Source organism: Pelobates fuscus, chromosome 5 (genome assembly GCF_036172605.1).
Source record: "Pelobates fuscus isolate aPelFus1 chromosome 5, aPelFus1.pri, whole genome shotgun sequence".
Taxonomy (NCBI): domain Eukaryota; kingdom Metazoa; phylum Chordata; class Amphibia; order Anura; family Pelobatidae; genus Pelobates; species Pelobates fuscus.
Window position 1 is genome coordinate 270,477,369 of NC_086321.1, and position 27,132 is coordinate 270,504,500.

Sequence of the window (27,132 nt, forward strand, 5' to 3'; positions counted from 1 at the left end):
AGAATTCTGTTCCTGTTCCAAGCCCTCCCGGTCAAAGTGACCAAGTCTGACCTAGGTGTACTCCAGCAGGCGATAGGAAAATGTATCTGGCAAAATAAGAGACAAAGGATTTCCCGAAAGGTTCTCTATAGGGCTAAGGCAGGGGGTTTGAGGCCTCCCGAATTTATACTTTTACTACTTGGCAGCTCAGCTATCACAAGTAGCTCTATGGCATTCCCCTCCAGAGGAGAGGCGGTGGGTAGACTTAGAATCGTCTCTCATGGGACCCGACTTGCCCCAATTTTTGATGTGGGTCCCTAAGGACCATAGGCCATCGACCCGCATCGAATGTCCGGCCATCGCGAACTCCCTGAGACTTTGGGACGCCACCTCGACTAAGTACAGTTTGTCACCCCTAGCTCCCTTTTTGAGAAATACAGCTTTTACCCCGGGACTAGACGCTAAGGATTTTAAAGGTATTGAAAGCACAGGGGTACAATGGCTTTGCCACTTATATGACGGTGGCTCCCTTATATCGTTCGAGGAACTGAAAACCAGGGCTACACTACGCCCTGCCGACTTTTTCCGCTACCTCCAGATTCGGGATTTCGCCCAGGCCCCTTCGATTAAGGTCAGTGCCCTGAGGCAGCTTACCTTCTTTGAATCTATATGCCTTAAGGAACGGATCCCTAGGAGCCTCATCTCCATATTGTATACTCACTTAAGCACGAGTACGACAGAATGGGGGGAACTCACCTACATATCTCAATGGGAAGCAGACCTGGGCGAGGAACTGGAAGGTATCGATTGGCAGGAGATCTGGGAGGCTGCGGCCACTTTGTCTATATGTGTCTCCATGCAGGAACAAGCAAATAAAAACCATCTTTAGGTGGTACTCCACCCCGGTAAAGTTATATAAGATGCATAAATTGCCCACGGATTTATGTTGGAGGGGATGTGGTCAGAAGGGGTCATACCTTCATATGTGGTGGGATTGTCCTGAGGCACAACAATTCTGGAAACTAGTGGCGGGGCTTTTGAAGGATATCTTTGATAGAGAGGTTAAATTAGACCCCTGGGTATTCCTCCTGGCCAGATCTATAGACGACTGGTCCAGGATGGAACAAAATTTAATACACAAAGTGAACCTAGCAGCCAGAAGAGCCCTTGCCCAAGTGTGGCTACATAATGAGACACCCCCCCCCCCCCACTCGATGTTGTTATACAGAAGATCAAAGACGCTTTCCTTATGGATAAGTTGACGGCACGGGTCAGAGGCACCCTTAAAAAGTTTGACAGGGTCTGGGCCCCATGGGTAGATAGCGGAGTAGGAGACTAGGGAGCGGAAAGGACAGGATTTTTTCCCCCATGCCCCCGCCCATGATGTCATATCCTTAGCTACCTTCCACTCTCTCAATCGGTTATCCTGTGATGGGCCTCGCTGGACCCCGTCAGGTGGGTCTTAGCCTATGGCCTGCGCCTTGGGCACCTTGATCTCCGCCACAACCCACAGCTATATTGAAGCTAGCCCGAGGGAACTATTAATCATGATTGTTAGCTGGCAATATATTAAAAACTCTCCCCTCCCATCCCCTTCCCCTCACTCTCCCCCATGGACAACCCTTCTTCTCTACTTTATTCCTTTCTATCTCTTCTACGTTCATCTCTATTTACGCCAAGAATACCTCTTTACTACATTCCCTCCTTGGAAAGCCCTACCCAATTCACGCATCGGATAACAACGCACGCACATATAGATGCGATGCATTGGGCGGAGCCTACCTGTGATGCGAGGTCACATGGACTACCTATGCAGGGGGCCTCGTATATTGGATTGGAGTTAGTTGGTTTATTGGGTGAGATTACATGCCATACATCCCAATAAACACGGGAAATACATAGGCCTAATGGGTGTATAAGAGATGACTGATTTTTTTTCTTGTTTAATGAAAATAAAATTAACAGGGTGAAACGCCATGAACGTCTACAAACCTATGGCTACAGAACACTTATTTAATATGAAAACCTCAAGATTGTGTCTACGGTTGCTCTTCTTTACATAAATGATATGCCTGTTACTATTATCAGTGTTTTTATATATGACGTTGTATTACATAATATTTTGTTATTTCCTATTGTTTTCAAATGCTTGTGGTGTCTTGCCTTGTAATAAATAAAGAATGAAAAAAAAAAAAGAAACAGTAATGGACAGAAAGCCATTAAGAAACATTATTGAGAAAAGACATTGCATAGTTAGCAGTGTGGGTTCATTTTAAATATTAAATACCGAGACAAAACAGATGCTACATTAAGCTTGAGTCCACAAAACACAGCAAACCAAATGATCGGTGTTACAGATATAAATTAAAAAATTCTGAGGAGCGTTAAAAAGAAATAGAAAGTGCAAAGATTTATTCCTTAGTGACTTGCCTTGTTTATTTCCTTTCCAGACGTTATCCTGGCCAACAGATTCTCCACAAGTTGTTTCTTGGTAAAACCAGATCCATCATCTGGAATAGGAAGCACCCCATTCCTTCCAATCTCCCCCAAAGCCATAATAGCCGCTACTGACAGCTGTGGGGATGGGTTATCCAGAAACGAGCCTGAAAAACATGTGCAAAGCAATCATTTAAACAAAAGGACATAGTATAGAATGTGAGACCTTCTCAGAGAGAGATTGAAGCATGAACCAGGTAATGGCCGGCTTAGTTGACCAAAAAAATATATATATTTTAAACAGGGTTTTTACTAAAGATTGAATTCAAAGTGAATTTAATGCAAATGAAACAAAATCAACAGCATAGCGTACTTAGAGAATTTTTACAGTTTGGCTATGTAGGCCTTAAATGATTATCATAGACGCTCCAGCCTTGCAGTAGCAAGGGTCTCTCAGGCCTGTTTGAGTAATGTATAACTTAGAATTTTGAGTCCTGATCTATACATACACATTTATAGAGAGGTAGATACACGCACATACTCTTGCGTACACACACGCACAGTTCAGCAAAGCAATAAGGAATTACTTTGCATCACAGCAGTACTTTGTCATAAACATAGTGACAAATAATTCAGAGTTCTTTTGACTGCTGCTACCATGAGGGAATCAGCCAATCATCTGGAAAGCTGAATGAGGCATGTCTGTACTCCAGGAGTCCGCATTAGAAGGTTCATTTCGTGGAATGGAACCTTACCAATAGTTTCAACACAGGTTTGGATCATTTCATTTTGATCAGGTAGAGGAGCGGATTTAGACTGTTCCAAGTCCTGCATTTCTATGTTATGTTTAAACGATTTGGCCAAGTATCTTCCAATCAGATAGCCCAGGGCAAGCAGGGATCCATGCTGAGCCTCAGGATTCTGGAATCCATAAACAAACAAGTTTGGGTTTAGACATTGGTGAAAAGTGGTACAAGTCATAAGAGTAGGAAAGTAGACAAGAATCTGGATACACTCAGGAAGCAAATTCATGGAACTGACTGTTTTCTAAGCTATCCCTGTTCCTTTCAAAACTTCCAATGTGAATACTCCACGTACCATCCAATACTGCATGTACTCCGTTAGTGGAACATAAAGCTAGGAGTGAAACCATACAAGTCACCTGGTATGAGCCAGTACTAATCATTTGTGTGAGGGTTGCATAAAGTACACACACCACACAAAACCAGCTTCCTCCTATTAGTTAATAAAGATTGATGCTATAATGGAAGGGATGAAAGGAGATAGGAATTTAAAAATGTTACGTTCATATAAAAACAAGAATTTTGCATTCAAATAGTTTATTTACTTACGTGGTTGTCTTTAGCGCTCTTAATCAGACTTTGCAGTTTAGACTTTAATTCCGGGCCAGACACTGTAGACACTACTACCGCATACAACTGAGCTGCCAGCTCTCGCATCTCCTCCTTGTTTGAAATCAGCAGAGTCTGAAAAGCAATTAGTTAAATCATTACAATTCATGACATTGGTGAACAGTTCCACTTACGTGCCTGTGTTCCAAAACACTGGAGCCTTGAGAACACTATACTAGAATGCGTGTGGCTCAAAAAGGTGGCCTAACATAATAGAATGCACGAGCTCCACCGAAAGACTAGGGGGCTAGATATTGCAGGGACTGCTATCCCCTGCGATATTTATGCCTATCAGGTTTATCAAAAGTTTAAAAACTTTGTACATCAACACGAATATTCCAATATTTAGAGCGCACAATAGACTTCAAAGAAAAACTTTAATGACTTGATGTATGTGAACACTTGAGCTTTTTTGGAAGGATGCATGTGTTTGCCACATTTGGCATCAGCTTGTTTTTAGAATATATTAAATTAAATGTGTCTAGGATAATTCTTCATAAAATTGTACTAAAAACCAAAAACTCCAGAGTATGCAATTTAAACATACTTGGACAGCATTTGTTTGTTGGCAGAAGCATCCTTTTAATTTATTTTTTTTATGAATAGCCACAACAAAAATGTTTTGTTTCTTACTTATCCACGTCCTTCTACGAAGTATATCCATCATTGGTACCATACACATCTAAAAAAATTTAATTTTAAATTAAGAAGGCAGTAAACATTACCTTTATCCAGTCAGTGGAATCCACCAATTTTGCAGATAGCTTTTGTGGATAGACAGAGACTACTTCCAGAAAGCAATACATCACTGACAAACCTGAAAGACATAGAAAATGCCACTAAAATGAAATTGTATGGAAAAACATACGCACAAAACCATTTTTACATTTAACACCAAGAAGGAATTCTAATGTGGTTTGCAGCAGCTTTGTTAACCCCTACCTGACCAGTGACAGAATTATTCCATCATGCACAATTTTACCAGCCCTGCATTTGACAACTCTACACACAAACACACACACAGCGACATACCACACACATGCACCCCTGCACTCCTATTCATATTCCATTTTGCAAAGTGTGAACCAAAAACAAATTATTGAGATGGAGAGTACTTTTAGACCTGGGTAATAAATTACATTTTTACATTTTGATTCGGACATAAACATATTATATACTTATAAAATAAACACATATCCATTTCCATTCATCAAAACCAACAAGAACTGAGGTCAGTTTTACCTCCCACAGCAGATAATAGTTGCTGGACGAGGCTCATGTACATCTCCACTGGATTCATGTCACCATTCTTTGAAGAAGAGGAGTCTAGAGCAATAAATTCATTGGACATGAGCTCTCTGATATAACGCCCAAGAGCTGGGGCCTGGTCTTGCATATCTGCTAATGACTGGCAGGTGGGTGTAACCCCAGCACTGTGAGCCAGGCACATTCTCAGGTAAAGGATGATCTGAACAAGGAGAAGACATACAGTCAAAAAGAGCAGGACACACAAAATATTGGGCCTTTTTTAATTTAAAAATCTTGGCAAGATTGTTCTGTGGCTTGTGGGCACATTTATATTGTACCTCTAAAAATGTAGCAGGGTTAAAGGGGAGCACAGACGTTGTGGTCACAACTTTAGAACGAGATTTCATCCGGTTCGAAGCCTACAAGGGAGTGAAAAAAATAAAATAAAATTAATGAATTAACCCCTTAAGGACACATGACATGTGTGACATGCCATGATTCCCTTTTATTCCAGAAGTTTGGTCCTTAAGGGGTTAAAAAAAAAAAAAAAAACACATTACGGAACTAGTCACGCAGAATGCACACTTTTACACCAACAGTAAATGTTTTTTCTTACATGAAATCTCAGGGGCATATTACGGACTCTCAGATTGAAATATTTTGCAAGAGTTTGAATAAACTAAACATAGAATATGAGAATGCTGAAAAAGGACAAAGGCTTAGAGTAACTTAAAGGGTTTGAATAACCTACAAAGAAGGGACTCAACAGGGACTCAAACAATTTAGTAAAAAGTTAGCAGAATTTGTTGCAGATTCCCATTGAAACCACGCTTCGGCAACTGTTTCTGAACCTGGGAATATAGATACAATTTGCTAATCTAATCCCAACTCTAAGATAAAGTGCACCCTCCTCCAACATACCTTTTCAGAGATATGACGGACCATCACTGGGAAGGATGGAAGTTTAGGAGAAGATCCATCCTTTTCACCACTTGCAGAGAATGTCCGGAGGGCTCTCTGTGCTTCTCCATGTACCTCTTCCCGCCTGCAATTCAACAGAAGAAAATAAAAAAATCCCTTATGTGATTGTGACGGAATTCACTTCCATAAAAATGGGAGATCAAAGTAGACAATATATGAGGAGTGGTAGAATTGGGTCAGGATTCACTGTGTCCGAGAAATGCCAGCTATCTCAGGCCAAACAATCGCAAATAACAGACATATGTTTTCTATGCCATTCCTCACATTCTAAGCCATCAGCTAGAAAGCAGCAATAGGCCGAGAGCAGTGGGCTAACTCTCTCCCATCATTCTCAGCCAACCATCGTCACCCAAGATGAACAAAAATTAGATTAGTAACGTGGACCAGCCATGGGTGAATAAAGAGTCCTGATTTATGTAAAGGTACTTGCAAATAGTTTAAACAAAAAAAAAAAACACAAACAAAAAATTAAAACCACACACAACCACTTTTGAACTGCACACAAATACTTTTTGCACCAAGATGTGGAAGTTAAGGTGTTTAGACTGACCCTTTAAAAATAATAATCATAATAAAACAATATTATGTAGCCAAACTTTAACTTAATTTTTTACATTTTGTATTTTAAATGTAAAATATATATTACATTTACAATACACGTTATAGGTTTTATTATTTTTCTTACACAGCAACATTTATTGCGCTTTGAGAAAAAAAAAAAAAATGTATAGTGCAGACAGAGGGAATTAAATTTACCAAAATCTAAAAATCGTTTTAAATCTAAAATGTCTTACCATCCCAAGGGTATAACTATGTTGAGCTGAACCTAATTTTAAAGGACTTTACACCTTTTATAACCAGTTAGTAATTTGGTTAGCACAATGTATAGATTACATCTGATATCATGGCATTTTAACCTTTAACTAAGTATTCTATCAGGAATGCAAGAATTAGTTTAGTAAAGAAATCTTACGAATCTCCGGCTGACAGCAAAAGCAAATATCTTGATGGGATGTGATCAGGAGCAAAAACATTACTGGCAAACTTCACAGCAACTTGTCGAACCTGAACTTCTGGCTGAAGACACAAAAGTAAATATTACAATCTCTCTCTACTATGCATTGTATTTAAGAATTGAATGCCTTCACCTTTCATTATCAAAATTGTTTTAAAGGTAAACTATTGGATAAAATGAGCCCTTTTGTTTTAAATGTTTTAATTTAATAAAAAAAAAAACCTGACTGTAATAACGGACATTTGTACAGTCAGTGGAAGGCAGAACTCTTCCTCGCCAGAAGGAAGCTTACCAATCAGGAACCTAACACTATCTATTCTTATCCCATAAAAAGTCTGTGCAGCAGGTTTATGGGATAAGCAGCTTATCTTAACCCCTTAAGGACACATGACGTGTGTGACACGTCATGATTCCCTTTTATTCCAGAAGTTTGGTCCTTAAGGGGTTAAAGAGAGCTGCAATCATCGCATAGCATTAGAGAAACTCTTTAACCAACGGATTGCTGCTATATTGCGTCTGCAAACTACTTACACACATCCAAGTTCACTAAACCAGGCTGTGTGCATCAATAGTCAGAGCAGTTGACCAACCATGCAGGGTCCACAGACTGGCTCTGTGTCTTGGGATGAGAACGTTTACAAATCCCTGCAGTTGTATGTTGCTCTTAGAGCTCATGGGTGCAGGGAATTGTTATGGTGATTTGGGGGATTCTTTGAAGTCACATATTTTGGTTTATCTCCTATTGGTAAGATGTATCCTTCCCTCACCTTTATCATGTATGAACTAACAAGAGCTTCCATAAGGGTCAGCTGGGCCCCTTCTAAATTAGAGTAAGCGGATACCATCATGGACAAAGCTTCCTGGATAGAAAGTCTGACATCTGTATCCTCCTGTAATGAATAAAACAGGTATTGGTTATTCAATGAATCAACATACTAAATAGTGATTGTTAGTGACCCAGGTAAGGAAGACAAGTTTGCACATGTAAATCTCTAGCAGTGAGTGGAATGAACATATAAACATAAACCCAGGTGCTCTGATCAAGAAGTAAAAGGTGGGTAAGAATACGTTTCACATGTATTTGTGATGTTTACTTTATTCTGAAAGTGAGAAATTAGCTGTTGGGCATTTTCCCCACAAAACACAAAATAATAATAAAACATTTTTTTTTTTTTTACATTTCAAATACAAGGATAAAAAGGATAAAGGATCACTGTATTTTCTGGCATTCAATGTCAAATAATTAAATATCATAAGAAAAATATTCCTAGCATAAATACGCCAGCAGTGTATCTTGGGAATATGACTTTGCTGGAAGTAAGAGAAGGAAAAAGGATCCCTTATTATTAAGCATATACTAGGGTAAGGTAGACTTTCACTCCTATTTTAAAAAGGAAGGCAGCTTAGTCTTTAGAGTCTTTCACCAAACATTTTCAATTTTGTTTTGTAAAGTGAAACAACAAAACTTTTATCCAACATCAATACATTCCCTTTAATCCTGCAAGTAAATAACTTAGAAGCAGATGAAATTAATGGTACTGCAAAAGGTTAACTTTCTTACCTTGCGCATGGCTTCAAAAAATTGCTGCACAAGGGCAATGTCCTTGGTAAATAACTGAGGCATCCGGCTAGAGAAAAGAAGCTTATTTAATGACATGACTCAATATGACATGTATATTAAAGCGTCACTATAAGCACCTGCACAGCTTTTCACGGTTGCAAATGTGATCAAGTGTAAAGCACCCAGAATCAACTCTCAGCTCTTAGAATGGCTTAGAACTATAGTAATTTGTAAAAAAAAAAAAAAATCACAGAAGCTCTCAGGCTGGCCTGCATAGCTTTTAATAAGCGAGCAGGAAGGTCTTCTTCTGAATGCCCAATGACAATTTTGTCCAAGTTTCTGCATGCAAACTTGCGCCCTCTCCTCCTGGGATATGCATTCTCAGACCAAGGTTCTGCTGATAGCTGAATATAACCCACTTCACTAATCAGTAAATCAGCTGATGTGTAAAGTGATAGCAGCCGTGGTATGGCTAATATCACTTTATAGAGCAGTTCCACTCATCCAAAGTGATAATTGGAAATATTCCTGGGGATCAACAACAAGTATTCATGGGATAAAAGAGAATCTATCAGTGCCAAGAAAGGAATATTTTAAAAATTGAATGTATGTTTATACTTTTTTCCTAATCTATACAATGCATTAAAAATAAGGGGGACATTGGGGGCGGAGCAAGCTGCCTAACTGAGCGGACACGTCTTTCGGGAGCTCCGACTAAGCCAAGAGCTAAAAACGGCTTTTTATCCGGTTAGGAACCGCAAACACTACCCAAGAGCGAGCTGCTGTGTCCATCCCTCGAGGCTTCGTCCCTTTGTGCCAGCCGCACTGAGGGGTAGCACTGCAACTACTGTGGTTTCCTGAACTGCCAAAGACCACCTGCAGTGATTTTGTTCTGATCATTTTTCAGTTGAACATAACCTCTCTGAATCACTGAACCAATGCACTGTTACCACATTGACAGCCCTATGGGATACGTCCCTTTACACTACGTCCCTTTAGCCCCCTTCTCCCCCCACTCACACACCTTTCTTGTCATTGTGCTTCTACTGAGTACTGTGAGTGGCAACCTCTCGTCAAACTACTGTGGCTTACATACTTATATTCCTAGTTGGCAAGAGGTACATAGCTTATGCGACCCCTTAAAAACATATTCTACCCTACACTACTTCCTATAGGGATTGTGGGCTCAGTCTTCACTGTGGAAATTACCTTACCCCTATTTTTGTTTTCACTTACATACATGTATAAACCTTAAAGGGACACTCCAGGCATCCAGACCACTTCTGCCCATTGGAGTGGTCTGGGTGCCAACTCCCACTACCCTTAACCCTGCAAGTGTAATTATTGCAGTTTTCATAACTGCAATAATTACCTTGCAGGGTTAAGTCCTCCTCTAGTGGCTGTCTATCAGAATGCCACTAGAGGGACATCCGTGTTCTTAGAACATGAAAAGTGTGTTATACGACGCTGGACGTCTTCACACTATGTGAGAACCTCCAGTGTCGCCGAATAATGCTTTCCTATGGGGAGGTCTAATGCGCGTGCATGGCCATACCCGCGCATGCGCATTTGGTCTCCCCCGCCAGCTGACGTCGGCGGGGGAGTAGAGTAGGCGGAGCCTGACCCAGCAACGAGGGACATCGGGTTTTAACCCCTTCAGCAACTTGGGATGGGAGGGAGACCAACATGTTTTCCTGGCACTGGAGAGTCCCTTTAATCCAATAGCTCACACTACTGTTCACATTCAGGTCTTATATGGTGTATTGTACCATGTTATTTTAACCGTGCTCATGCCTGAACGAAGCCTGTATTTTTTGTGCATTAAGCATATAGTAAGACTTCTTTAAAAAAAATTGTGCAAATTTAATATACAGTGTGCCATGCCGATGTTCTAATATGTCAATAATTGCTTTGCATGCAGCTGTTGTCGTGGAGCTGCACGCTTCTATGTACTCACTTGCACTTCCAAAATAAAGATGGACAAAAAATAAATAAATAATAGGTGGACATTTGTATACCATATATTTTCTCTGCAGGGGATTATTAAATGTATAAATTCCTATGACAAGGTAGCTAAACTTAAACAAATTTCACAAATGTATATTTAAAGAATATGTTTGAGTAAACACTGCTCTAAGCCATTTTTTGCAACAGCACACCACAAAATGCATACACTTGTATACCCATAGTCCTCATAGTAGTTCTACACTGAAACTATGTTTGTGCTTTATTCCTCAATTAATATTTTTGAGAACAATCACAGAGGCTCTATTCTTCCTTACTTAACATTTAGTACATAAGAAACCTTAGTATTCAATTAACATACCTTGATAGCTTACCAACAGCTGAATATGCCATAGACAGCAACTTTGGATCCTAAGAAAAAAAACTGAAGATTGTCAGACAACAAAACACAATACAATATATCAGTGGAAAAATATAATAAGACATTGTGGTCCCCAGAAACAAGCACTTGCAAGGCCAAAGAGTGACCGGTCTCTGTAATGATTTGTGCTCCACCCTGAATAAGTCACATGTTGCAGCAATCCTCGCAGAGAAAGTACACACTTTTGACTTGCACGCTGATGCACCAACACATTGGCTTGAGATTCCCTGCTCGGTGATTGACAGGGCTTGTAGGAACAGCTAGATTCACCACAATATCTGAAAAATGCTGAAGTGGTGACCAAGGTGTCCCTGCAAGTGTTGCAAACAGTATAGAAACAGGCTTGGAGGTCTAAAGCTGGGTTAGATCTGTGTGGTCCAAATATTTCATTTGTATTTACCTCTTTGTATTCATTGATGAGCTTGGTTAGTCCATTCAGCAGCATTGGACCTAGTGGTTTTATTTTACTGTCAGGACACCTAAGAAAGAAAAATAAAATAATTAGTAACTGCTATGTTACGGAGGTGGTAGACTATGATAAAGCATTTTAACATTAACAAGGATAAAGATCTAGTAAAATAATTCCATTTAGAAACAACTGCAGTAACACTATAGATATATGCGAATGCTTATACATGCCAATAATATTAGCCGATCTTTATAGAGGCTCGATAAGCACCACAACCACAGCAGTTCGAAGTGGTAATAACACAAACTATTTAAGTGTGGTTTTGACAAAAGCTGGTTCTCCCGCCTGGTTTTTTCCTGCTATTAAGATAATGTGGAAGTGAACTTTCTCATTAGCATGTTCAACTTTGGGGGTGTCAGTAACAGGCTGCATGTCACGTGTGGTCTCCCCCAAGGCTCCATCCCCAGCCCCCTGCTATTCACATTAATTTAAAGCGGCACTGTCATGCCGAATCCCGTTTTTTTTAAACTCCCGCCTCCACTACATCCAATTGGCCCCCTAGTCACCCCCAAATGCCCCTAAGCCCCCACATTACCTATTTTTTATTATTTATTTTCTGCCCCGATCTTTATTCAGGGCGCCGCCATCTTTGTGTGGGTAGGTGAAGTCCCTGAGGGACACGTCATCTGTCCACACTAGATAGACTGTGAGATTCCCGCACATGCCCAGTGAAACACCTGGACATGTGAACGGGAATTTCACCTATTCATTCATCCATCAGACAGACGAATGAATGAATAGAAAAAATCAAACGAACAAACAAACACCGAATATCAGTGTTCGTTTGTTTGTTCGGTTTATTACAAGGAGGGAGCTACCGGCGTGCAGCTCCCTCCTTGTAATATGTAAAGACAGAAGCGGCAGGGAGCTGTGCTCCCCACCACTTCATAAGCCCCCCAGGTCCCCCCCTCACTCTATGGGGGTCAATATGACCCCCATAATAGCATAAGGGAGATTAAAATCTCCCCAATGCCCCTACTCGCTATACCGAGTAGGGGCATGTCCCTGTGGCTGCTCACTGTAAAAAAAAAAAAAAATGGTAATAAGGGGGGGGGGGGGGGGGGGAGACCTACTGTCCTCCCCCCCCCCGGCCCCCACCCATGGATGACGGGTGGGGGCCATAATAGTAATGAGGGGGGGGCTACTGTCCTCCCCAGAGGCCCCCACCCCTGCGCGGTGGGTGGGGCCCTAATAAAACAAAAAGGGGGGGGACCTACTGTCCTTCCCCCCCTGGCCCCCACCCCTGCGCGGAGGGTGGGGGCCCTAATAAAACAATAAGGGGGGGGGACCTACTGTCCTCCACCCCTACGCGGTGGGTGGGGGCCCTAACAAAACAATAAGGGGGGGGGGGAACCTACTGTCCTCCCCCCGGCCCCCATCCCTGAGCGGTGGGTAGGGGCCCTAAATGAAACACCCCCCCCCCCCAATCAAGGTGACTAGGGGGTCCCAAGCCCCTATTCACACACACACACACACACACACACACACACCCCCCCCAAAACAAACTATCCCCTACCTATCCCCCTCACCCTAAAAATAGTGAGGGGGGAATAAAATAACCAACCTGTAAAAAAAAAAAATAAAGATGGATTTTTTTGGCGCTCGGGTTTTCTTTTTCGTCAGGTTTTTTTTTGCGCTCGGGTTTATTTTTTTTTTAGTTCGACGGGTATGATGGATTTTTATTTGGCCTTTTTGGGGGCTGAAGAAAGAAGAATTTAGAAAAAAGAAGACGTCAAATGGCAAGTTTAGTTTTTTTTTTTTTTACACGTTAGTTATTTTATTCACCCCTCACTATTTTTAGGGTGAGGGGGGTAGGTAGGGGATAGTTTGTTTTGGGTGGGTGGGGGGGGGGGGGTGACTAGGGGCTTGGGACCCCTAGACACCATGATTTGGGGGGGGTTCATTTAGGGTGGGGGCCGGGGGGAGGACAGTAGGCCCCCCCCTTATTGTTTTATTAGGGCCCCCACTCACCGCGCAGGGGTGGGGGCCAGGGGGGGGGGGGAGGACTGTAGGTTCCCCCCCCCCCCTATTGTTTTATTAGGACACCAGCCGCGCGGGGGAGGGGCGGTGGGTTATTAGTTTTTTTGCAGTGAGCAGCTATAGGCTGCTCACTGCTTACTACACATGCCCCTACTCGCGATATAGCGAGTAGGGGCATATTATTTACTAATACTAAGTAATCTTTACTTAGTATTAGTAAATTTGGCTGAAAGACCAATTTAGGTCTTTCAGCCTTTTAGTAGATAGCTCCCTGATACCGTGGGAATTAGGGAGTTCTCTATTAAGCGGCTGCAAGATGCCGCGGCAATGAATAGGATCGAAGTTTCATTCATTAGAATGAAATTCCGATACGAACAAAGTACCGAATTGCATCCTAACACCAATGGAGAAACTCTTCGCATTCTGTTAGGATGCAATTCGGCAGTTTTGCCGGCGTTCTGTCTAAGTGACAGGACATTCAGCAATACTGACAGGAAGCATTGTGGGAACAGGGAGGAAAGCTAGGGATCATGGGAAAATTGCTCTGACCAGCGGAAATGAAGCACACTTTGCTCCTCCGCTGGTCAGAGCTGGTCAAGCGGAGGAATCCTCCATAAGGCAAAGAGTCCCTACTTTGTCTTATGATTTTAAAGAAAACTAAAGAAGACAGGAAGAAAAGAATAACAGATCCCGAGAGAGGGGGAGAAGAGGAAGAGATTGAGGAAAGGTAAGTTCGGCATGACAGTGCCGCTTTAATAATGATCTGCCTATCGCCTGCAAATCCTCAACCGTACACATGTATGCAGACGACACTGTAATCTACGCTAGTAAACCCAAGCTACAGTAGCTTGGGGCTGTGCTCCAAAATCAATTCACAGAGGTAGAAAAGTGGATAGCGGATAACAAACTCTTCCTAAACATTGACAAAACCGTTACAATGATCTTTGGAACTGTACCTAAATTACATAAACTACAAAATCAACAACTGTGTGTCAGAACAAATTCAAATAGCACACTGACAGCAGTCTGCTCTTTTAAATACCTAGGTATGTTGCTAGACCCCAATCTATCCTTTGGCCTTCACATTGAAAAAATCTCTTCAAAACTTTACCCAAAACTAGGTGCCCTGTACAGAAACAAACCTTGCCTAAGCGCTACAGTAAGGAAACAGTCATTGATTATGGGGATGTAGTGTATGCACCCGCACCACAAACCCACCTTAATAAACTTAATACGTTATATAATTCATTCTGCCGCTTTGTACTAGAATGTATTTACTTTACCCACCATTATGACATGTTAAAAGAGCTGAACTGGATGTCGCTGGAATCCCGACACACTCTTCATCTTTCCAGCCTTGTGCATAAGAGCATTTCTGGGAAGCTCCCATCCTACCTGAGTAGAACGCTCTCCCCGGCTGTTCCCACCTCCTATAACCTCCTATCCAGAATTAGCACAATATTTAGCATACCGCAATACAAAAATAAAGTGGCTCAATCCTCCTTTTCCTACAGAGCACCGCAATTATGGAATAACCTCTGGGACACAGTAAAATCTTCATTCAATCTAAAACTTTTTAAGAGATCTATGGCAATATACCTCAGCCCAGAATGCACCTGTCATGGTAAATATATTTATTACCTGTTATGTATTAAATTTATATATGGGTATATACACACACATATATAGTTTGTACATTGTATCTTACTGTAATAATGCAATGTTTTGTGGCCCCAGGACATACTTGAAAATGAGAGAAATCTCAATGTATTATTCCTGGTAAAATATTTGATAAATAAATAAGCAATCTGCTTCCTTAACATCACTTTTGTTTCCTCAGAGATATGGAGAATATACAGCTTTACTCCTATAATGCATATGTTAGATGTTACCCACAGAACTATACAGGAGCCGCTTGCTCATGGATTACTATAGCCACAGCTTCCATTAGTAAACCAGGTATGGTCTGGAATGTCCCTGCCTATATCTGCATAGGTCATTATAGACAGTTTGAACCCTGGGGCAGACATGTTACCAGATACCTTTCTACACAAGTACCATCAGTCCTTGAAGTTACTCACATGCTACAGATGTGGTGCACAAACTGAAGAGAAAGGGTCCTTAATTTGGCATTTGTGTTTCCCCCAAAAAGGCCGTCATACACAACCTGAAATAAAATTTTTAAAAAAAAAATTAAATTTTTTCCATTTTATTTTTTTAAATAAAAATAAACAAATACTGATAATTCATAAGCCAAACCCAAAGTTAGAATTTTAACAAGACATATAACATTAACCAGACTTCAAAATAAAAAGTTAAATTAGAGTTTGGTTAACATACAAGGGTACAAAATGCTGTTCTCTGTCACTAGTGATGTCTGAGCAGGGGGACCCTAGTCACCCCCCCAAAAAAAAAAAAAATTCTCTCCCTACCTACCCCCCTCACCCTAAAAATAATGAGGGGGGGGGACCTTTAACTAAAAACCTGTAAAAAAAAAAAAATTAGATAAAAACAACTTACCATTCAATGTTTTCTTTCTTCTACAATCTTCTTTTTTCAGCCCCAAAAAAGGCCAAATAAAAAACCATAACGCAATTGAAGAAGAAAAAAAAATAAATCCATGTTCACCCATGGAGGGCTCCGCGCAGACTGAGCTCTGCAGGGCGGGGGAAGGCTTATAAAGCCTTGCGACGCCCTGCAATTAGGCCAAGAACACTCTTAATTTTAGGGCCCACACCCACCGCTCAGTGGTGGGGGGGACAGTAGGTCCCCCCCTTATTCTTAATTTTAGGGCACCCACCCACCGCTCAGGGGTGGGGGCCGGCGAGGGGGCAGGAGGTCCCCCCCTTATTGTTAATTTTAGGGCCCCCGCCCAGGTGTGGGGGACAGTAGGTCCTCCCTTATTGTTATTTTAAGGGCCCCCACCCACCGCTCAGGGGTGGGGGCCAGGAGGGACAATAGGTCCCCCCCTTATTGTTAATTTTAGGGCCCCCACCCACCGCTCAGGGGTGGGGGCCGGGGGGGACAGTAGGTCCCCCCCTTATTGTTATTTTTAGGGCCCCTACCCGCCGCACAGGGGTGGGGGCCGGAGAGGGGGAGGACAGTAGGTCCCCCCCTCATTATCTTTATGGCCCCCACCCGCCGCCCAGGGGTGAGGGGGGGGGGAAAGAATAGGTCTCCTCCTCCCCCCCCCTTCAACCACTATTGTGGCCAGATAGAGTCCCTGTGGGTTTTAAAATTCGCCTGCCTACTGAAGTCTATGGCGGTTCGCGAACATTTGTGGAAGTCCGCTTTCGCGGTCCGAAAATGTTATGTTCGCGACATCACCATCTGTCACTCTGCATGCCACATGTGTGGGAAAGTAAATATTAACTTTTTATTTTGAAATCCAGTTGCTGTTATCCATCTATTTTGTGCATTGATTCCATACAGCAAAAGGATTGGGGCCACCATAAAAAAAACAAACAAATGAGCTGCCTGTGGATTTAAGACTTGTGTGCATATATTACTCCAGTTTTTGTGGATAATTGGTTATATTTAAAGATTGTTAGAATGCTAACCAGCCATGCCTCTTTTATATGCTTTAAATTTTAATGAATCATCAACCTTTAAGAGAGATGTTGTTAATTTATATACTTCCTGGGGCTTTTTTTTTTTTTCCACACACACACACACACACACACACACATTTCGAAATTGGAAACATGTCACTTACAGATTTCATTATTTTTTTTTGCAACTTATTTTCAAAACTAGACTTTTAGTTTTCAAAAGAAGATAAATAAACTATAAAAATGTTGCTGAACTCGTCAAAAATCCTTCATACAATATAATATATAAATTTTATATAACACAACGTCATACCTGTATGTTAGGTGGGAACAACTCTGCTGCCAGCCTGGATCGCAGGAGATGGGGAACAATCTTTAATTTAACTCGGGTGCTCACTGGATCTCGCTTAAGCTCTGGTTTTAGCAAATTACCCTAAAATACAAATGTTGATTACGGTCACAAAGTATGATAACATTCTAGGAAAATATAATGTTACCTTTGAAGTAGACATGACACATCAACCAACACATCACATCTGTAGACTTAATGAAATGTCCTCCAGTGGTATAAAGTCCATACATTGTACAATGTGTGTCTAGTAATTGCTAGACAAGCGCCTGGACCTCTGACCAATGACTAAATGTTTATGATTACCTTCCAGGCCTGGAAATCCTTGTTTATATGAGGTATCACAAACATCCATCTTCATAATGCACTTCTCACACCTCAATTTGCACCAGATCTACCTAAACATGTTTTCCTTGCCTTGAACTTTGGCATTTATCACAGGACACAGACATACACAGATATATACCATAACCGGTACATTGGGGATTCTGCAAGGGGGGAATAAACATAACTTACTGTTAACCTAGTCGGGATAAGGTGAGGTTTGCCAGCAACTGCAGAGAGGGACTTTCAATCCATCCCATTCCCCTTTCCCTCCCCCTATTTCTTTCCTCCTTCCTTCCTTTGCAATTTCTTCCCCCTCCCAGATTTACGTACTACATACTGATATTTATCATGGAAAAAACATGCTTGTACCAATAGGCCACAAAATTTGATAAATGTACTAACATACCATTGTCTTTCTACAAACAATAAAAAAATAAAAAAAAGAGGGGAAATAGACTCAATTCATGCTGAAAAAAAACATCACAACATTTAGAAGTAAAAAAAAAAAAATATATATATAAAAAAAAAAAAAAAAATTATATATGCAGCTGAAGATATTTAACCTCCAACATACAATAAGGATGGATGCATAGACACCAATGGATGGAAAATGGATGCATAGACACCAAGCAAAGGATTGTGGGATATCTAAAAGAAAATGCCTAATTTTGCAGCAAAGTGACTAAATATGCAAGTACGTGACCTATTTTACTATTGTGCAAACAGCATGGTTGTAAAAAGAGGAAATAAAACACAGGAATAAAATGTAAAACTATATTTTGACAATAAATTGGTTAGGACAATCTATAATTAAATTCCATTTCCTATAAAGTGGCACAATATTTTTTCCCCTTTATAAGTTCGCAAGGCACATTTTTTTTTTTTATGTTATCCAACAGGTACAATTTTCACCTGCAGAAAGTTAGGCTCTTTAAATAAACTTTAAACAGAACATCCATTCTATATCAGACATATTAGTTTATTAATGAGCAATAAAAACGGACTAACCTCCTTTGTTTTAAGCGGTATGTCTCCCAAGTACACCTTGAACATTTTGTTTATAATGATGGGATCATTCCAGTCAATCAAGCTATAAAGTAAAACAAATATAATTATTTTATTATTTATATAGCGCCAGCAAATTCTGTAGCACTGTACAATATAATGAATACATATTGGGGAAATATTCCATAATTTTAGTTTACAGTACAGTTCAAATAGTTTAAGAGCATTTGCTGCTTGCACTATCCAAGTGCAAATACATCCTCATATTAAAAATGGCAATTAGCCAAATTGAGAGTTCATGGATTAGCAAAACACAAGCCCATTTTCTGATATTTTTAAAACACTAAAAACTATAAAATCTAAAAAGAATATCAAATAGCTGAGACAGATGATATCACCACTATCTGGTCCTGAGAATGACACGCCATGCTTATTAGCATCTAGGTTTGTAAGGGTCATAGCATTGTACTGGACAGGCAAGTAGGTGGATACAATCAGCGGTGGGACAAAACAAGGTAATCAAATGTTGGCACATGCGACAGCTGTCTTATTGAGGACATTGCAGAAGGATTTGCCTACTACTTAAGGTGCTAAATTGTTGATCTCCAAAAACTGCCGGCAGGATCACATTAACTCACTTGTGCACCTTATGGATTGGCCTGCACAGAGTGTGGGTTTACATTTTATCCTTCATACCCAACCAATGACACAGAGAAAGTCAGCTGGTCAATATATACACACTTCACTAGCCACAGGCACTCACCTCTGTTTGCTTTTCAGCTCCAGGTCTGCTGCAGTAGCCACACTGTGTCTAGTGTCACTGGATGCAATCACAAGGTGTATGACACAGTCCAACTCGGGCACCTGCTCTGCTTCGATAAACTTCACAATACCCAGCTTGCACTGCAAAGTAACAGAGAAGGGTTTGTCTATCATTAATCTCTTTGCATGCAGAAAAACAAATTTCACAATGGAAGCAAAAATCTGATTCAACAAGCTTTTCCACGATTTAAACAAGAAACCAAAGCAATGTTTATTACCTGTTCTAACTGCTCTGCTGTCCATGGAGTGTCTCCCACAACACGCTTGGCAGCATAGAAGCTCAAACCAGGTGGAGGCTGAGGAATTCCTACACCGCTGCCTCCGCTTGTAGCAGAAGATCCTTGTCCAGAAGGTGTACTTTGGCGACTCTGAGGTTCGTTCAGCACATATCTGAAGACAATGCATAGAACAATAAGTAGACTGAGGATATGCAGGGTTACCAACTAAAATGAGTATCACCTTTAATTATTATTTCTATAGTGCCAGCAAAATCCCGTAGCGCTGTACAATGGGTGGACTAACAGACACGTAAATGTAACCAGACAAATGGAAACACAGGAACAGAGGGGTGGAGGGCCCTGCTTATTGAGCTTACATGCTAGAGGGAGTGGGGTATAGTGACACAAAGGGTATAAGTAGGGGTAAAAAAATAGGTTGCTAGAAAAGTTATTTTTAGAGAATTTTAAATTTAACGCCCAAGTAACCAAATGGACTACAGAGATATTTTCCCAACTTGGCTAGTTTGAATTTTCATAAATTCTCACTTGACTGATAGTGTATAATTAAAGCAAGAGTTTATTTTTTTGCAAATACTCCATAAGGTGGCAGGTTCACTAGCAAGATGATGGCTGTGGGTGCAGATAAAGAGATTAACTACTTTATGTTGTCCCAACTTAGCACTGCCATGCCCAGTCTACTACTGCTGATTTCCTTAGAAAGGAATAGTCCTTATTTTGTACTCATGCAAGTACAAAATTAGGTCTATAGATGATCCCAGTAGATCTTCCATACATTATCTTGCGGAGGGTACTAGAGGCATCTATTGAGCATCATGTGAGAACACGTCACGAACATGAGCAACAGCAAATCGGAATTAGCCGTGGAAACTCTGCCTTTTCCCAAAAATAATAAATTACATAAGGAAAAAAGTTGCCCTGAACTGTGCTCATGTAGATCATTATGAAAAGCTCAAAACATGTGTAAGAGCCACTTTAATGTCACCAGAAGCAGAACCACAAGAAAACAAAAACTAGTTCTCCTGTTTTATATGTGAGCTCCATAGCAGAATAGGACATCTTCCATCTTGAGCATCGACATGGTTGAAAGGAGCCCCCATTCATACTTTCAAATTAACTCAGTGGTCTCACTAGAACATAAATAGTTTTTAAATACATTTAAAGATTTATGCTTTACAGTTCTATTTAAAGATAAACTATTCAGTAAAAATGACAATGAATGCTTAATGCTTTAATAAGCTTGATGGTCCCTTTACTCATCAGGAAGAAACTTCTATCCCATAAACTCCTACTTTGAGAATGGCTTAACACTGCAGTGATTTGCAAACTCAAAATCTTTGCAATTATCCAAAATTGCAATGGTGCTGTTTAGTTTCAGGAGATTTAAACTAAACAGCAGATTTTCCTTCTCGGCTATAGTAGCCAAGGCATGACTAAAGTAGAGTTAAAGAACTTTTCCAAATGAACACTTTTTGCCCAAGTTTTGCAATTTGGATTCCCTAGAACTTGGGGGTTTATGAATAAACCAAGAGAGTTTTAAAGGAGTCTAGACGAGACATTTTCTGTTCCTTACCCGTAAGGCATCAGAAGGACATCCAACATAAAATCCAAAAGATGATGCACAATCTTTGGTTTCTCGGCGAGATTAAAAAGAGAGGAGGATTTGGACGATTCATTGTGGTATTTCATGTGGTAAAGGGCAGGTATCAGCAAGTGCATTAGGCTGAAACCAAAAGAGAAATAGATTACTTAACAGGTGGTTACACGTAAAGTCGGATTTTAGCTGCTTCAGTATTCATATTACAATACAAAGCTTTACAGAGTTGAACCATGATGCTAAAGAGATTAGATTTCAGTTTAAGCCTCTATATGTTAATTTCCAAATGAACTCGCTGAAATCAGTCATCTTCTTTTCCTTTACTGTCCAATTAATGATCACTTAGTAAATTGTCCTCTTTGCATTTCAACAGTCAATTCTTATAAAATCTCAAAGATTGCAGATTCACAGAGTCCAGTGTAGTACATGGACCCAGCCTAACCATGAGAGACATACAATGCCATCACACCTGTCTTGTTGTGGTTGGGGTCTTCCTTCCATTGCAGTCAGGAGACTTGGTGCCAGCTCACACTGCTTTTCAATTGGCAGCCGAGGGAATCCCATTTTTATATAAATTATTGTAAAATTCTGTAGGAAAACAAAGTGATTGTTGAAACACAAAAGTAATAACAGAAATAACTAAATCAGTCATTCAAGTCTATAAAAAAAACAAAACAAAAAACAAAAAAAAAACACCACTGTTAAGAGGTTTTCCCCACAATGTATTTATTCAGTACATAAAAGGAAGAAACCGTTTAAAGGGACATGAATCTATAAATGTACGCATTTATTTTTAAAACCACCAAGCAAACACTTTTAAACAAAAGAACAAAAATACAAATAAAAAAGCAAGAAAAAAAAACACACAAAAAAATAAAATAAAAAAAAGTTTCAGGCCAGTCCACTAATGACAGAAACAGGGCATCATTGTGCAGAGGCCAGAGAGAGAACCCAGGCACTGGAGCCTGCTCTACATGATCACACTAATCAGAATTCCTCACTTCTCCCCCTGTCAAGACGTTGCAAGGTGACAAGATCTGTAAATCTGTCCGGTATGCCCAATGCACCAGCATTCCCAGGGATAGGACACCGATTGGTTATATCAGTATCCTTCCTGGAGTGGGTGTGGAGAGCATAAGAAAGAAGAAGCAGGAAAATACAATAAAAAAAAAAAGAAAAAAAATCATATTAAACTGCTTCTTTTCAACCTGTAGAGTGAGGAAACTGTCATTCAAAGCTAATGCTTCAATCCACAAAACCAGATGTAATGGTATATTCCACCTTATGATAAATCCGGCTATCAACCGGCACTGAACATGCCAATAGATGTTGTGTGTTTAGTTACATGAAGTACAAGTCACCTCTACACCATAAAATAGCAAAATGGAAATCAAAGAATCCAAGCATGTATTGGTGACCTCGAATGGGTTTACTCCACATGAGTCAGCCACAGCACAGTGAAATACTCTTCTCAAATAGTGATATGCACCAACAAAGCATTTTAGGCAAGTGCAGGTAAAATCTACAATAGTGGGTATATCAATGACTGACACACATCACAGCAAAAAACTGTTGTAAAACAAAATCAACAGTGGTCATTTCAAATCTAATCTCATCTCAAAGATTCATAGATTTATCTCACCGAAAAAAACAACTATACGACGTAATATGGGAGTATAAACTTTGACATACCTCTCATGGACGATGCTTTATTGGATTACAATTTACAGACAGTTCTGAAGCAGCTCAATTTAACAGAATTAACTTACAGTCACAAAAGAAACAGCCGCAGGATCTTGATACTGGACTAGAAGGGTTTCCACGGGGAGCTGGATCTTAGGACGACTCTTGATTCTTTTGTTCAAGTGGACAAGTAACTCCATGACCTGTGAAGACAAGCAAAAGTATATATCAAATCTAATTAAAAAAAACCAAGTAATATTAGGAGATAACCTGAATGTGCTGTACTAGAATTTAGTGAACAAATCTGGAAGAATAAGTTGGTATCTACACATTATTTGTTTTACAACAGAGCTGTGGGCATACCTTTTTCCGTACTCCCTCCTGTGCGCTAGACAGCTTGAGGAGAACAGGAGGAAGGAATTTAGAAATGATACTCTGAAGTTGCTCATCTGTTTCTGCATGGCCGAGACGTAAAAACACACGTTCAAGCTGATCTGTGAAAAAAAGAAATTGCAATCTTTTAAACATTTTTGTGATTATTTCTTTATTAAAAATAAAATGATGTATGATGTTAATTGTCCATGATTTGGAATGCCTGCATAGATAGGGTCATCTATAGAATGCATGATCGAAAAGAAATGAGTCAACTCTGGCCTGGTATGTCCCAAGGTCTATTATAGTCATAGGCAACCTTCAGCACTTCAGATGTTGTGGACTACATCTCCCATAATGCTTTTACACCCATAACGCTGGCAAAGCATCATGAGAGGTGTAGTGCAAAACATCTGGAGTGCCAAAGGTTGCCTATGCCTGGTCTGTTAAACCGACAGATGTGATTCAAACACTTACAGGGTGTAACTGTAATGAATTCAGAGTTAGTTCTAAATTTAAGGCGATAGTGGGCTAACTGGAAGCATTCCAGCTACACTGGCCTTCGCTTTCAATTCCCCACCATTCTCACTTTAGTAAATAACCCCTTTAGAAATCAGACAGAAACCAACCTGTGAAATGTCCTAAACATGTCCTTAAGTTATGACTCAGTAGGCAGATTCTCCGCTATGTTACTCAGCCAATTAGATCGTTAATGACCAATGGCGGAGTAATTCCATCATAACAAACCAGTTTTTAAATATCCTTTAACCCCTTAAGGACACGACATGCATGAAATGTCATGATTCCCTTTTATTCCAGAAGTTTGGTCCTTAAGGGGTTAAAAAAAAAAAAAACACATTACGGAACTAGTCACGCAGAATGCACACTTTTACACCAACAGTAAATGTTTTTTCTTACATGAAATCTCAGGGGCATATTACGGACTCTCAGATTGAAATATTTTGCAAGAGTTTGAATAAACTAAACATAGAATATGAGAATGCTGAAAAAGGACAAAGGCTTAGAGTAACTTAAAGGGTTTGAATAACCTACAAAGAAGGGACTCAACAGGGACTCAAACAATTTAGTAAAAAGTTAGCAGAATTTGTTGCAGATTCCCATTGAAAGCACCATAACCACTACAAGTCACTGTGGCAGTCATGGTGTCAGGAGTGCCCTGGTGTCTCCCCAATGCAAGTACAGGAAATGTTTTAAACTAGTTTGGCTTCTAACCTGGGGTCTGCAGGACAACGCTCCCTACATCCACTGTGAGCTCTTAGCCAAGTCTGGTGTTGCAGAGCTTAGCTCATTGGCTGAGAATGATCAACTGATGGTCTCAACCAATGAGTTGGACCTGCATTGCTATGCAGAACAGCTAATGGAAACTCCTAGCAGTAGTTTTCAGTTCTCACCTTTTTGCTGGAGGAAGTGAGGAGCAGAGTCCGTAGGACCAAAGGTTTGACTACTTATTATGTGGGGGTGCCAGAGCAATCCTAGCACCCTAACCCTTAGAGCGCAGAGTAAGAGTTATGATAATTGGAGTGTTCCTTACTCACTTAAAAGAAAACTATAGTGTTAGGAATACAAAACTGGATTCCTAACAAAATAGTTCCCTCTGCCCCCCTCACGGACCCCCCAGTGGCAAACAAAGGGTTAAAAAAAAACCAAAAAAAAAAACCACACTATAGTGCCCCTTTAATAGTGGCAGGGTTATTAAAAATTGCAAGTGTATTTATTACTGGCATTTATAAAGCGTAGACATATTCCGCAGCACTGTACGATTAAGGGAGAACGTACAATAAACACAGACAAATACAAAAAAGGAGGTATGGCATTAAATATCATTGACTTTAAGGGGGTTAAGAAGACAAGGAAAGAAAAAAGCAATACTCATGGATGAGTCACTGGTTTAACCTACAGATGAATATGTGAAAAGTAATTGGACAAAGAAAAAAAAAAAAGAAAAAAAATTATTGGTATGTATATTTATATTTCTCTTTTATGAATTGAATTACCATCCTAACAGACACTATGAATTACAATTGGCAGGTCTACCAGTAGGGTCACCGGTCTACTGCCCAAGGACTGCTAATTTTATCCAAGAGCCTGTGCAGTTTCAAAAGAGGCAGAGGAAGGAAGCAGAAGGGACATTTCAAGAGTATCCTACACAAATAATATTTAGCTACAGCTGCGTTGCATCAACCAAGAGCATATCATATTAGCTTTCCAGTGATACACTGTTTCTAATGCGCTTTGAAAATGTACTCTTAGAACTTTAACTTCTGATCTATCCTGTCCTCAGCCACAGTAGCCATGGACCTCTTAAAAGAACACTCCAAGCTTCAGAACTACTTCAGCTGCTAAGCTCCATCTTAGGAACCCAAAGGACCAAATATGGTTAAGACTACCAACAACGGGGGAGGGGGTGCTGTATTATTATATTATTATTATTTATATATAGCGCCACCAGATTCCGTAGCGCTGTACAATTGTGGACTAACAGACATTTAATAGTAACCAGACAACTGGACGTACAGGAACAGAGGGGGTAGAGGGCCCTGCTAAATGAGCTTAGGCAGTGGGGTATAGTGACACAAAGGGTAAAAGTAGGGGTACGAAATAGGTTATTAGAAAAGTATTCACTTAGGCCTTTGTAGGTTATTTTTGACAGTTGCAGGAAAGGAGTCATGGGGTGGGAAGGGGGGAGGGGAGGGGATGAAAATCCGCTAACAGTTTAATTGATATGCTTTCTTGAAGAAATTGGTTTTCAATGATTTTCTGAATGAGCGGAGACTGGGTGAAAGTCTTACGGAGAAGGGAAGGGAGTTCACAATAGATCCACAATTTTATGTGTCCAGTACTACTCCAACATATAAAATACAGCAGAGAGGGTCTAATAGTGCAATATGTTAAATATGTTAGACCCTCTCTGCTTTATTTTATATGCTGGACTAGTACTGGACACATAAAATTGTGGATCTACATATATCCCAAGACGGGGATTGTACTGTCAAAGAGCTAAACAGCAGAGCTCTCAGTAGCTCATAACAGTGTGAGTGAGACACCTATATACTTAAAGGACCACTCTAGGCACCCAGACCACTTCAGCTTAATGAAGTGGTCTGGGTGCCAGGTCCTTCTAGGGTTAACCCATTTTTTCACAAACATGTTTGTGAATGGGTTAAGCCTTCCCCTATTTCCTCTAGTGGCTGTCTCACTGACAGCCGCTAGAGGCGCTTGCGTGATTCTCACTGTGAAAATCACAGTGAGAGCACGCAAGCGTCCATAGGAAAGCATTATGAATGCTTTCCTATGTGACCGGCTGAATGCGCGCGGCAAGATCGCCGTGCGCATTCAGCCGACGGGGAGGAGAAGAGGAGGATCGGAGGAGGAGAGATCTCCGCCCACCGCTGGAAAAAGGTAAGTTTTAAACACTTTCCCCTTTCCAGAGCCGGGCGGGAGGGGATCCCTGAGGGTGGGGGCACCCTCAGGGCACTCTAGTGCCAGGAAAACAAGTATGTTTTCCTGGCACTAGAGTGGTCCTTTAACGGTCTGTAAAACCATTAAAACATATGACACTATTTTTTTTTGTATTTCTGTTTTTTATTTTGAGGTTTTCCTGGAACCAAAATACAAAATCACTTTTCTTCAGAGAGAGTACGTACATACATAATTTATTACACATTATTTGGTTATTGTTAAGATTGCGTATACCCGTGTGAT

General features: G+C 40.5%; 2 protein-coding genes across 2 annotated transcripts in view; one reads left to right on the forward strand and one right to left on the reverse strand.

Annotated features, from left to right (window-relative positions):
• The window catches only part of SMC2 (structural maintenance of chromosomes 2), a 446,565-nt gene that overhangs the window by 82,080 nt on the left and 337,353 nt on the right, over window positions 1-27,132 (forward strand). The window lies entirely within an intron of this gene.
• The window catches only part of ECPAS (Ecm29 proteasome adaptor and scaffold), a 72,455-nt gene that overhangs the window by 40,868 nt on the left and 4,455 nt on the right, over window positions 1-27,132 (reverse strand). The window contains exons 2-22 of the mRNA XM_063455287.1: window positions 23,401-23,531; window positions 23,124-23,240; window positions 21,824-21,942; window positions 21,331-21,480; window positions 19,740-19,911; window positions 19,463-19,602; window positions 18,703-18,784; window positions 17,332-17,451; window positions 15,549-15,634; window positions 11,419-11,497; window positions 10,959-11,008; window positions 8,633-8,699; window positions 7,839-7,961; window positions 7,030-7,133; window positions 5,997-6,120; window positions 5,414-5,494; window positions 5,070-5,295; window positions 4,553-4,644; window positions 3,768-3,902; window positions 3,171-3,336; window positions 2,410-2,582 (exon numbers count right to left, since the gene is read on the reverse strand). Of these exons, the coding sequence (XP_063311357.1) occupies window positions 2,410-2,582; window positions 3,171-3,336; window positions 3,768-3,902; window positions 4,553-4,644; window positions 5,070-5,295; window positions 5,414-5,494; window positions 5,997-6,120; window positions 7,030-7,133; window positions 7,839-7,961; window positions 8,633-8,699; window positions 10,959-11,008; window positions 11,419-11,497; window positions 15,549-15,634; window positions 17,332-17,451; window positions 18,703-18,784; window positions 19,463-19,602; window positions 19,740-19,911; window positions 21,331-21,480; window positions 21,824-21,942; window positions 23,124-23,240; window positions 23,401-23,531 (2,537 nt within the window). The remainder of the gene's footprint in view (window positions 1-2,409; window positions 2,583-3,170; window positions 3,337-3,767; window positions 3,903-4,552; window positions 4,645-5,069; window positions 5,296-5,413; window positions 5,495-5,996; window positions 6,121-7,029; window positions 7,134-7,838; window positions 7,962-8,632; window positions 8,700-10,958; window positions 11,009-11,418; window positions 11,498-15,548; window positions 15,635-17,331; window positions 17,452-18,702; window positions 18,785-19,462; window positions 19,603-19,739; window positions 19,912-21,330; window positions 21,481-21,823; window positions 21,943-23,123; window positions 23,241-23,400; window positions 23,532-27,132) is intronic.